General features: G+C 37.2%; 1 protein-coding gene across 1 annotated transcript in view; it reads left to right on the forward strand.

The window, feature by feature from the left end:
• Positions 1–9,710, forward strand: part of lmbrd1 (LMBR1 domain containing 1) — a 54,008-nt gene extending 44,298 nt beyond the window's left edge. Inside the window, exons 15-16 of the mRNA XM_023327562.1 lie at positions 8,025–8,116; positions 8,412–9,710. Coding sequence (XP_023183330.1) covers positions 8,025–8,116; positions 8,412–8,522 — 203 coding nt within the window. The 3' untranslated portion in view covers positions 8,523–9,710. The remainder of the gene's footprint in view (positions 1–8,024; positions 8,117–8,411) is intronic.
• Positions 9,711–12,348: the final 2,638 nt, after the last annotated feature.

The following is a 12,348-nucleotide window of genomic DNA, read 5'->3' on the forward strand; positions in this document are numbered from 1 at the left end:
CATTATTTCTTCTAAACTTCTCGGCAAACATGTCAGTTACAAAAGAAAAACATATTTCAGTAAGAGTAAACACTCCCTCCCTCTTTGTAAAGGAGTTAGATAAAAAAAAAGTTCAGGTCTAATTTTTTGTTTTCCAATCATTTAAAAACTTTCGCCTGTAACAGATCCACAGAATCTGCTGATTAGTGAATGTATTCCTTCTCAGTCGCATGCATCTTTCAGCTTGACACATCCTCCTACTCATGGAAGCTGGTACCGTGGTTCTGAAAACTGAAGCTGTTTCAAAGATAGCCCAAAAACAAACAAACAAAAAAACCTACACATTTTTTGGTCAAATAACTGATTTCTCAGACTCTCAACACCTTCATTATACTGTGCCTCTATAATTCTTCATATATAATGAGCATATATTTACAGTCAAACACAATGAAGCAGTGGAGAACTATAGCTCAATCTTCTAAAGCTAGATGTAAGATTAGTGGGTCAGAAAAAAGATATATTTTTAATAAAGGAAACTAATTCCAACTTATTTCAACAAGTTTGTTTCAGTCATTACAGATGATGTTGCTCTGATGGCTTCTTCAGGCCATGACCTCCAGTTCTGGATAGGTCTGTTGCTTAGTGCGAGGTGGCCCAAATGAGAGTAAATTCTTTTATGCATGAGCCCATGGTTCTGGACTGGAAAAAGGTGAATTGTCCCCTAGTGGTTAGGGGTCTGTCTCTGCCTCAAGTGAACAAGTTTAAGAAATGTGGGGTCTTGTTCAAGAGTGATGGCAGGATGAAGCAGAACATGCAGAGAGATGGATTGCAGCCTCACCTTCAGTAATGCAGGCGCTTTTCCAGTCTTTTTGTGGTAGAGATAGAGCAGAGGCAAAACGCAAAGTTCCAGATTTCACAATCACAATCAGACTATGAAAAAAAAATAGCTCTGCTATCTCTTCTTCTTTTGTCCCCAAAAAATTGCAACTCACTGTCAGTTGCCCAGTACATGGCGTAGGACGCCTGGAGGCGGGGCTCAATACCACCTACCACCAGGAGGTGTTGCCCTGCTACAGACCTAGCCAAGTCAGTGGAAACATGATTACTTCAGAGTGGAGTGAGGCCAGGTAGAGTAGAGCAAGAAGTAGAGCCAGTGGAAGGGGCACACGTTCCAACCCTCACTTAGATACAGGGACTGATGATGATTCAGTCAAACCTAAGCTGAAACGTATAGGGTTGATCTTCTCAGCTGAAACACTCCATCTGTCTGATTGTCTCCTTCAATTAAGTTGTAAAAGTATGTCGGATTAGATTTAAATTCTTTGAAATCTACATATTAATCTGTTTAAAGTTGATTTTTGACATTGATCCAAGATGTTTACTTCTACTCATTCTATCCACCTTCTATTATGTGTTCTCACAACCCCCTTAGACATAAAGTGGTTAATATGTTGAACGTTTTTTTTTATGGTGTTTGTAAAACACTGCATTGGAAATTCATGGGTTTTTATACTGCTTTTTTATTATTATTTTATAATAGAGCAGCTGTTAAAATAGGAATGTACCTCTTGCCATTTACTTTAATTGAAAACGAACTTTTGTCTGGTCACTTGCTGAGTGAAATGATATTCACAGAAACACTTGTTTGTTATACTTTGGGACCAAATGTGTATTACTTTATTAGGCAAATTGTATTTTAGAGGATACATTTAATTATTGAACAATTACTGTGCTAGTAAAAACATTAAATTTCAGACATGAATATTTCAGAAAGTAGAAGTGGGTTTTTAGCTTTCCAAGAAAAATATTTGTGTACAGCTTTTACTGTGCATAATTATTTTGTAGCTTAATTATAAATGCAGATTTTCCCATTCCATGTCTTTATTCTTATGTACTAAAGATAGAATAACAAAAATATTTAAAAGTTTGCAAAACACACTTCTGACATAAAAAAAACCCTGACCAGTTTAGCTACTCCTTTTTTTTCATTACTTCTAATAATTTTTTTCATCATGACCCTTCCATTCTTGAAGCTTGACATCTTCTTGACCTTTTGACAATCAACTTTTTTGGTGGCAGCAATCACAGCCTAGCAGATGCTGTTCACAGAGCTGGACTGTTTTCTTTTTCCGTAAAAATTGTGTTTAAGAATCCTCCACAGGTTCTCAGTAGACTTTAGATCAGATGAAGAAGGGGAGCCATGTCATTATTATTTAACATTTAAGACTTTTACTGCAAGCCTTAAAGTGCAGTACTTCAATGCAAGTGATGAAGCATTGCACTGCATAAAAACCATGGTCATCTTGAAAGATACAGACCTTTTTCTGTACTACTGCTTGAAGGTTACTTCTAAAGACCGATGGTAAGCTTGAGAGTTGATTTTGCATCCTTCTTTAATCTGAAAATGTCCAACTAGCTCATGTTTTAGTAAAATACCAGCCTGTACAAGTACCTTTCTTTCACCTCACTATCATCTGAGTCAAGTGAAGCTTTATGGCTGGTACTGATCGGACCACATATTCATCACGCCATAAAACCTTTGAAAAACCTGCTTTCAGATCATTTTTGCCCCCAGTCATGACTTTTCAACTCATGTGCCATATTCTTTTGTCTTGGTCTGATTTCAGCCTGCCTGTCTCTGGTCATCTATCGGAGAACTGAACACCTTTTACTTCTCGTAAGCCTATCTCAAATGACGTGGGAAAAAAAGAAGGGCATTCTTTGGTAAAAAGTTCCCTCAGTTCACACATATGCACTTGAGGGGCATTCTTTTGTAATAATTGCTGGTTTTACACTGAGGCAAAAGAGGGTAGAAGTCAAGCTTGTGACTGAGTGACCAGCTGGACACAATGCATTAATGACACAAACATCTTGGCAAGCAGGTGCTCTGTGCAAAAATATCCATTATCTCCCCTAAGGTCACAACCATATCATTACTCATTTACTCAGCTTAGTGGAAATAAATGGTCAGAAATTACAGGTTCTCCACAGCAGTGATGGCACATTTATGTTAATATTTTTTTATTCTATTAACCCTGGTATTGATCAGGCAACTTATACACACTTAAATTCTTGCAGTACAAAAATTTTCAAGTGGTTTTACTTCATTACAACGACCTGAATGAAACTCACAGAAGGCTATGGATCAAAGAAGGTTGTTTTCTCAAATTATTACTCTGCAGAATAGCTCTTTGCAGGAGATGAGTCTTTTTCACACTTTGTATTTACCAGTCTAGCCACAAGTTTTGCTTTTGACCCTGCAGATCAATTTTCCAATCAAAATCTCATGGACTTCAACCCATTTTCCCTCTAATCATTGTCTTTTTGTCAGGTAGTTTCACAGTATGTGAGATTTTTTGGTTGTCAATTTAAGTTGTATTATAGCCGCAATCATATGGGCGCCTTTCACCCAACAAGACATATTGACTCAGCGAGGAAAATTTTTAATACACAGAAATGTTTTTTTTTTTTTTTTTACACTAGACTCCTGTCTGTTTCCTAGCAACTTGCCAGTTTCCATAGCATTGTTTTTAAAGAGCTTCAGGAAAACGATGGTCACAATTTATGTTGCCTCTGAGATCTCAGGTGCCCAAGCAATTTTCAACAGCAGCCTTTCACAGCACCAACACAAATTAATAGTAATTTTCTTTGCTGCAGGGGGATCATTATCAATTTGCATTACAATGGAATGTGTCACTCTAAAACTATCTTCCTGAAAGAAAAAACTCCATCTTGTTGCCAACAGACTGCCATTACCTTTTGAGGCCCTTCTTAGCTGGTATTATCATGTTTTAATGCTTAGAATTCAAACTCTTATCAATATTAAACCTAAAATAAAGTACAATAATGAATGTTTCCTTTATATTTTAAGCACTTTAAACTGCCCAGTTTCATAACGTGGATAATTGTTGATCATTTATTTGGCCAGTTGGATGGGTTTTAACTTTACTCATTGACCACGCCTTGAGGTTGATATTTTGTGGCTGAAATACAGAGAAAATGTTGATCAAGAAAAAAAGGTAGAATTCTCATCGATGTCATTGCAATTTCCAATAGTGTCATCACAATCAAATATTGTTATCACTTGTCCTTAAACAGAATAAACATTTTGATATGTATATTTTTTTATTTTCTTGTTTATCTGATGGTTACTTTTTGTTTAAATATATATTTTTTTTTAATGAAACCAAGCGCTTGGTATGTTTGGCTTTTTGCTGTTTTGCAGTGTGAAGCCATGACCCAAAAACCGAGAAATGTACCAAAGCATGTTTTTACTGCTTCCCCCTCACTCTAAACCTATACATAAGACATCAGATTCCTTAAAGCCTGCACCATGACAACGCGTTACCTGATGTAGTATAACCCACAGGAATGAAAAACAGGACCTACATATTAGATACTTGTGTTTTTCTTCTCCTTCGACTCGTGTTATGTCCAGATTACTTGATGAGGTCAAGTAATGATGGATCGTTTTAGTCTTAGACATTTTGTGTGTCTGCGTCAAGAGTTCTTGTAGATGCCGCAAATAATTTTTCTACCGTGAAAGAGGCTTTCTGCAAATTTTCATCTTTGAGAAGCGCCGTGTCTTAAAAATTATTTTACTGAAGGAACATCAGCGTCCTCAGAGGATACTTGAACAAAAATGCTCCATTGCATTTCAGATTGAGAGGTGGAGAAAAAAAAGCATAAGTGCACAGTGATGCTTCCAGAGTACTTGCTTATAAGAGAACCTTCAAAAGAACACCGAGTGCTTGCATGTGTGCACTGGGCTTTCTGCAGGCGTTTGACTGTGGAGATGAAAGACATACATTATTCATCATGATGGTACACAGGGCAGCACTCACCTGAGGATCACAAGTCAAGGTGAAATTACCTGCACCCACACACCGGCCCCATGGTCTTATGAAACACCAGTAATGATTTCAAGGTGAAGCCGGTCGGTGTTGTACATGATAATATATTTAGGCAGACCACTGTTGTGAACCATCTGTAGGTCCCACTCAGACCTCAGTGGTTCTGTGAAGCAGCTGTAGAGCTGCAGGTGGCTGTGAGAAAGAGTGGAATCATGGGAATCAGGAAAGACTCTGCTGCTTCCTCCTTTTCATCATCATCATCATCTTCTTCTTCTCATCTCTTGGTCCTGGGATTTAAATGCCTTTCTTCCACCTCTGTCATAAGTGGAACAGGGCAGAGGTGAATACTTTGCTTGAATTCCAGCTTTCTGTCTTGATAAGCTTTGATTGCATTGGGTTTTAATGCATCAGTATTCAACCTCGGCCATGACCAGTTGTGGCTTTGGATTTTGATGTCCTGTAGCTTCATATAAGTGTGTCTGCACTGTTTATGGAGTTCAAGTCAGTGTGAAGAGCTCTGTTAGAAACAGCGTGACAGGAGCAGCACAGCAGGGTCAGTGTTAATGCTCCAGATGGCTCTCTAATAAAGCCAGACAGCATTTTAGGCAACTTCATCTTTTTTGGACTTTCTGTTCCTTTATCCTGTTGACATAAGTTTTAATAAGGAATATATTTACATAACGTTCTTTCTAGTGTCTGTATATGGCTACTCATTACGAAATTAGATCTTGGTGGGGATTTTTTTATTTTTCATCATTTCTCTATATTAAGAATCAAACTGCAGAGTATAAACACTGCACCTTTTCAGGCATCACCCCTTCTAATAGACATTCACTTAGTGACTCAGCTTTGGAACGCTGGCTGTCCTTTCTTATCTGAATCAATTTGACCAATACATATATCAGTTTAAGGAGACTCAAAAACTGTCATCATGAGGAAATCCAGGTTTGTTCAGCAGAATGAGAAATTATTTATAACATAGAATAGCAGCATTACTGTCATTTATTTTTGATTCTGATTTATTTTTGTTTTCATGATCACTTTTGAGAAATGCTAAAGATATTAGTTTTGCTTTTGTCTGCCAGGGCTCAGAGGGAATTAAAAAGCCTAATACAGAAGAAATGTTTATTGGTTCAGTAAATGAGCTGCAGCTGAGTAAGTGGTTAATCATTCATGCTTCAAGTAGAGGTAGGCCGATTTTATCAGTGGCCTGGTAAATCGACCGATACTTGGCACTCTTTCTGGGTTTTTTTCTTATCAGCAATCAGCTGTGCACTTCACAGATTTTTAAACAGACATGTGTTTGGACATCACATTGTTCTGTTGACAGAATGAAAACAAGTGAAACTCATCCTGCCTTTAAATGGATACAAGTAGACTGCACAGACCAGTGGCCTGAAGTCAATCTGTGCTAGTTTCTGAATTAAAAATAAAGATTACCAGTGAGAAGGGAATGATTTAAATTGTTAATGTAAAAAAAAAAAAAAAAAGGTTTTACATTGTTAAATATCCGCTGCTATTTTAAGATGAAATAATTATTCATAATCAACTCTTTGTATCCGTCTAGTCTGGAGATCTATTGACACTTTTTTTTTGTTTTTGTATCACATAAAAACATTGTTCAAACTCCTACAGTATGTTTGCCTTCTTGGTTTCAACACAACTATACATATATGACCCAATCATATTTTTCAGAATATAGAATCTAAGGACATGCAATAAATGTCCTGTAAAACCACTCATTCACTGCATGTTCTTCACTTTTTTCTCTGCCCTTCTTCTTGTAAATCTACTCATAGATAACAACCACTTGCACAAATTTAGAAAAAAAGGAAAGAAAGAAATGCTTTTTGATATAAATCATTTAAAAAATAACTATAAACATACCTATGGCAAAAGTACAGAGTTTTTAGTTAACAGTAGGGATGTAGAAAGTCGAGAGAGGGCACTTCCCCCTAAATATGTAGGATTTTATGTCTTCTACATTTTCCTGGTATTTGGATCGTCTGTGGTTGGTAGTTTTGTACACTTTAAGTTAGCTTTAAAATTTTCAGGCACTGTTAGACTTACAACTGATAGAGTGTATTATTTATTTGATTTATTGGTCTTTATTAATTTTCTAAGCTGCAGGTGTAGTTGTTCATGGGTTTAAACCGAAGCCATAACTTTCACATTCAGGAATGTTGAAAGCAGGACTTGACACAGTTTCTCATGTGTGTTTGTGCATTTATTGTAATATTTCCCTCCAGTCTTGTGACTGAGGTCATGTGGATGACCCTCTTAGTTATTTTCATTATTGAGAATGGGTTCATTATCATTCATCGTTTTCACTGAATCTCAAAAAAGACCGTGTAAGATTAAAGATATTTTTCTGAACCTGCAGCTGTGCGGCTCTTTGGCTGCAAGTATTTGAAACACATTAGCATCTACGTGTTCTGCGGCTGTCTCTATGTACACCCTGTAAACACTGGTGCACAGTCTTTATGATTTGTTGATGTCTGCTTCATGCTTTTTACCTTTTGGCTTTTCCGCAAGTGAAACTCAATATGTTTGAGGCGAGGCACCATTAAGTGTTACATCATTCTAGTTTTATTCATTGGTTCTGCCAGATTCACATCGACAGTGACACAACTATCCTCTCCTCCATCTGCTGGTTGTCTTTTATGGTTAGAATAACAAAATTGCCTGAGGCACTGCTCCATTTTGTAATGGCTGCCTGTTTTTAGCTCTTAAGTGAGTTCAGACACCTTTATAACTCAGACTTATCATACACCATGTAGCGATGGATGTGTCACATTTTATTTGATTCCTGATGTGTTTTTTTTTTTCCTCTCGGTAACAGCACATAGAAGCTATCTGTGTTAGCAGGCGGGAAAAATGTAGGGGGCGGACCTGTATCTAAGAACCATTAGATACAGAAATATACCAATCATACTTATTTTGGTAATTTTTTCTAAGAACTATTAGAAATAGACAGAAAGATACAGGTTCTTTTAGAGTGGTAGTTTTAATCAAGCAAAAAGTGATTAAATTACAGTATCGTCCTGATTTGTGCATTGGAGAACACTTCTAACTTTTATCTTATAACAAAGTACATTTCAGGCGAAAGAAGCATTTTAAAACTGTAAAATATTCCTTGAGTGTTGTCTTTTTCTTCTGCTGCTAACAAAAGTTCTTACCTCTCCTTTTCAGATGAGTGCACTGTGACGAGAACCTATCTCTTCCTACACAAGTTCTGGTTCTTTAGCACCATCTACTACTTTGGGAACTGGGCTTTTATTGGGGTAAGTTACAAAACGTTGAAAAATCTCCTCATTTTTAGATGAAGGAGGAGGGAGTTGGAATGAGGCTTTCTGGAACAGAACATCTCATCATGCGACGTCCTGGAGTCATAATGTTGTGAGAGAGCATTCAGAAATGCAGCTTAGTTACCGCAACACATCAGAAGGATTAAACATATATTTCAAAAGCATTTCTGGTAAAAAAAAAAAAATAATAATAATTCAGGGAACTGTGGCAGAAAGGTGCATGATTTAACTTCTGGATGTAAAATAATGTTTGTTTTTCTCATTATTTCAGGCTTTCCTTATTGGCCTGGTAGTGTCATGCTGCAGAGGAAAGAAATCTGTGATCGAAGGAGAGGTGGAGGCCGATGACTCAGACTTGAGCGATGATGAATATGTGCACTGAAAAAAAAAAAAACTTTTCACTTGCAGTCATAATTTAAAGGGGACTAAAAAGCATGTTTTCTTTGACAAATAAATGAGTGAACTAATTAAATGTATTATTCTGGATTTTTTTTCTGGATACCAGGCTTGGTTGAGTTGACTCGTTCATCCCCTTTAATGAGACAGCTCAGACTGATTGTAGTGTCCTCCTCACTCAATTTTATTGACGGCTCGGGGATTCTGGGAGTGTCTTCTAACTCAATCCTACTCACAGGATTCACATTCCGACAGTCTGACTCAAATTAGTAGTTCTTTAGGAGAAACACTGACATGAAACATTTACTGTTCCAAAACTCAATGTTTAGGCTTTTTATGTCGCACAGTAGATTTTATTTTTTATTTTTATTTTTGCATCCTTAAAGTACTCTTTCTAGTCCCCTTGAATTATTTATTTATAACTACATCTACACCTTCTTTGGTACATATTTGAAACCTACCAGTAGTTATACTTAATAGCTGGTTGTTATAAAAACGGTGATTTTTATTAAGAGTTAACATTTGTGACGGTGTGAAAGGCTTGCTTTAAGTTGCATAAAGTTCAAGTGGATATGCTGTATTTTCTTCCATCTGCTGTTCTGTAATAAAGCGTACCTGCGCCTGCGGACCCGCTTGATGTGTGAAATGTAAAGAATCAGTTGCATCTGTTATGTTTTCAGAGTTTTTTTTTTTTGTTTTGTTTTTTTGTTGCTGTTTCTGCAGCTTCAACATGGATTTTTCGGTGGAACTGGGGAAAAAGAGAAACTGAGAAATTCATCATCTGTAACCGGTTACAGATTATGTGTTTTTCTTTTAAGAAAGGCTTTGTGTCATTTTAGGTTTTACTTTGAAGTTAATCAGCTGCAGCCTTGTGAAATAGCTTTTAATGGCACCTTTTAGCCATACCCAGATTTATTTCTCTATGTACATATCTCAAATTAAGACCAAATCATAATGTTTTTTTTTTTTTTAATGTTTGTGCCTCATGAATGCAAACTACTATGATGGGCACATGCACCTTTATTTGTCCAAGCTTTCATAACTCAGTTCAGAAGAGTTTCCAGTTTTGAAAAGACCTGGTCATCTTTACAGACAGTTGCATAACAATTTTGGGGAAGCTGTGCTATTATTCGATGGTACCTGTATTTGAAAAAATAAAACAATTTAAAACATTCTTTGTCTATTAAAGTTTATTTAACCAGTTTTCAGTGAAGTGTTTTTATTTGAACAGAGCAACGTAGATTTTTTTTAAGGAATCTAGGGTGTATTTTAGCATTTCTTGATCAAAATCTAATATCCAGTCTACATTATTTTACATTGAAGATTAAGCATTTAGTCTTACTCAAGTGTTGTTGCGCAACACCCCCCCCCCCTCCTTTCTGTCTCTACTGTCTCACTCTCTGCTTCCTCTTCTGAGAGGGGAGATGTGCTACCAGCTCTCCATCTAACGGGTTAATTGAGTTTCCTAAATCTGCCGGGATTTACCCTGTCCAGAACTGAAGTAAACTCTGTTTAAGCTGGTTTCGAGAAACGATTCACCTGATTTTTAACGGCCTACATCCAGGTGTCTCACCCTTCTTCCCTCTGTGAATTAGCCAGACTGAGCAGCCTACAGCCAACTAGTTTCACAGAGCACACCTGTTAACGGTCGCTCGTTCTCTATTTTACAACTTGCATTTGTTATTGAACCAGGTAGGTTTTAGTGACTCGGGCGAGTCCCAAGGATGTTGTTTTAAATTTGGGCTACCAGCAACCTATAAAACATTTTCCACCTCTTCCTCTCCAGAATCAAACATCACAGCTATTTTACAACCATCAAAGAACTTTAAGGTGACTCATTAACTGAATGTCCACAACATCTTTTAGATTTTCTGTATGCTAAATATTTTATTAGTAAGGCATTTTTGCAAGGGTCAGTACAGCTTAATTCAGTAGCAGAAATAATCAAATAAGTAAAATCAATCATCTAGTCTATCTTTCCCTACTGCTGACACTGAAAACTAAAAAAGGAACCTTTGAGAGAGACGGACGGAGCCTGGCGCCTCGAACCCCAGACCTGGCACGACGACGAAGAAGGTGCTGCAGCAGGAGGAAGACGCCGATCGATGAAGGCCAGGATCTCCGCAGGTCTGATGATGAAGAAGGTGTTGCAGCAGGAGGAAGACGCCGATCGATGAAGGCCAGGATCTCCGCAGGTCTGATGATGAAGAAGGTGTTGCAGCAGGAGGAAGATGTTGATCAGCGAAGGCAGGAATCTCTGTAGGTCTGATGAGCCTCCTCTCCGCATGGATGGTGAGGTCACACAGGACTTGGTGCTGGCAGGAATGAAGGCACCAGTTCTTCTTCTTTGTCTTTGCCTTTGTCTTCATCTTTGTCTTTGGGGTCTGAACCCAGCCGATGAGAGAAGTGCGATTTGAAGCCACAGGTTGTAGGGCTGACGGGTTGGTCCCCATGGCCGGACAGTCTTCGGCTCCGTGGCCCCGGCTCTTCTTCAGCTGCAGAGTTCTTTGTCCATCTCGATCTTGGCTCGAAGCTGCCCGGAGGATCCAACGAACGGTTCCTCTTTTGCACTCACCTTTTATAGGGTTTCTGACTGCTTAGACAGATGATCTCATATCCATCACTGTCTTACAGACATTTCCTGATGTCTGTGCTAATGTCTCAGGGTTGCTCAACCTCCTATGTCCATTGCCTGCACAACCTTTCACCTACTCTCTAAATAAGGCGTTGCTCATCTCTGCTCTCCTGTTAGTTCCTTGCCTTTCACCTTTCACCTACTCTCTACCTCCAACATATCAGTGATGTTTAATTGCAGTTACACCTTTTACACCATTTCAAGTTCAATGTCAAAATCACATTTATATCACTTTTATTTTCTTTAGCTTCTCTGATTTTAGCATTCATTTATAATTTTATAACCATAACTTATATCACATTTATTTTCTTCAGCTTCTCTGATTTATCATTCATTTATGATTTTATAACCATAACTTATTAATTATACTTATTATAATCCTAATGTGAGTTATTACAGATGTTTTTCTGAAAAGAAACCAAGAATAATACATGATTCTAATTATTTGATGCCAAAGTTACAGTTACTTGTTTTTCTTGTAACTGTTCCCACAAATGTTCGTGTAAATATTATTACAAGTAAACCAATATTAATATAAGTATTTTACTTTGAATCTTATCAAATTACCAAAATGTTTAGATTTCATTCTTTAAACTTTCATGATTTAAAATAAGGAATAGTCTCAGCTATTTTTTATAAATCTGCAGGCTGGAACTTACTTCCTCTTTTTCCAGGAAACCTGCTTTTCCTGTTTAATGACTCTTTCTGACTGACTATGATTTCTTATGATTAGATAGAAAAAAGTAGAATTAAAGCAAAGTTTGCATGAGACAAAAACAACACACACAACCAGATTTATTTTATTGACACTTAAGTCTACTGTTGGGCCTAGATATCACTTGAGTGATTCATTTTAAAGATAACTTTATTTATTATTACTGTTAAACTAACTTTATTGACACTTAAGTCTACTGTTGGGCCTTGATGTCACTTGAGTGATTCATTTTAAAGATAACTTTATTTATTATTACTGTTAAACTAAAATCTCCAGCATGGGGAAGTGGGATGAGCTCGGATTTTCTTGACACAAGGTTTTGCTAAAATAAGTTTTTCCTAATAACCTGTTATGTTCTGTGTGTTGGTTCAACTATTCTCTTGCAATCTAAACGTTGTAGGTACAACAGTCACAAAGCTAAAGAGCACAATGGTACAGCTTCATAAAGTAGTTTCTAAAGTA

Source organism: Xiphophorus maculatus, chromosome 22, assembly GCF_002775205.1.
Source record: "Xiphophorus maculatus strain JP 163 A chromosome 22, X_maculatus-5.0-male, whole genome shotgun sequence".
Taxonomy (NCBI): domain Eukaryota; kingdom Metazoa; phylum Chordata; class Actinopteri; order Cyprinodontiformes; family Poeciliidae; genus Xiphophorus; species Xiphophorus maculatus.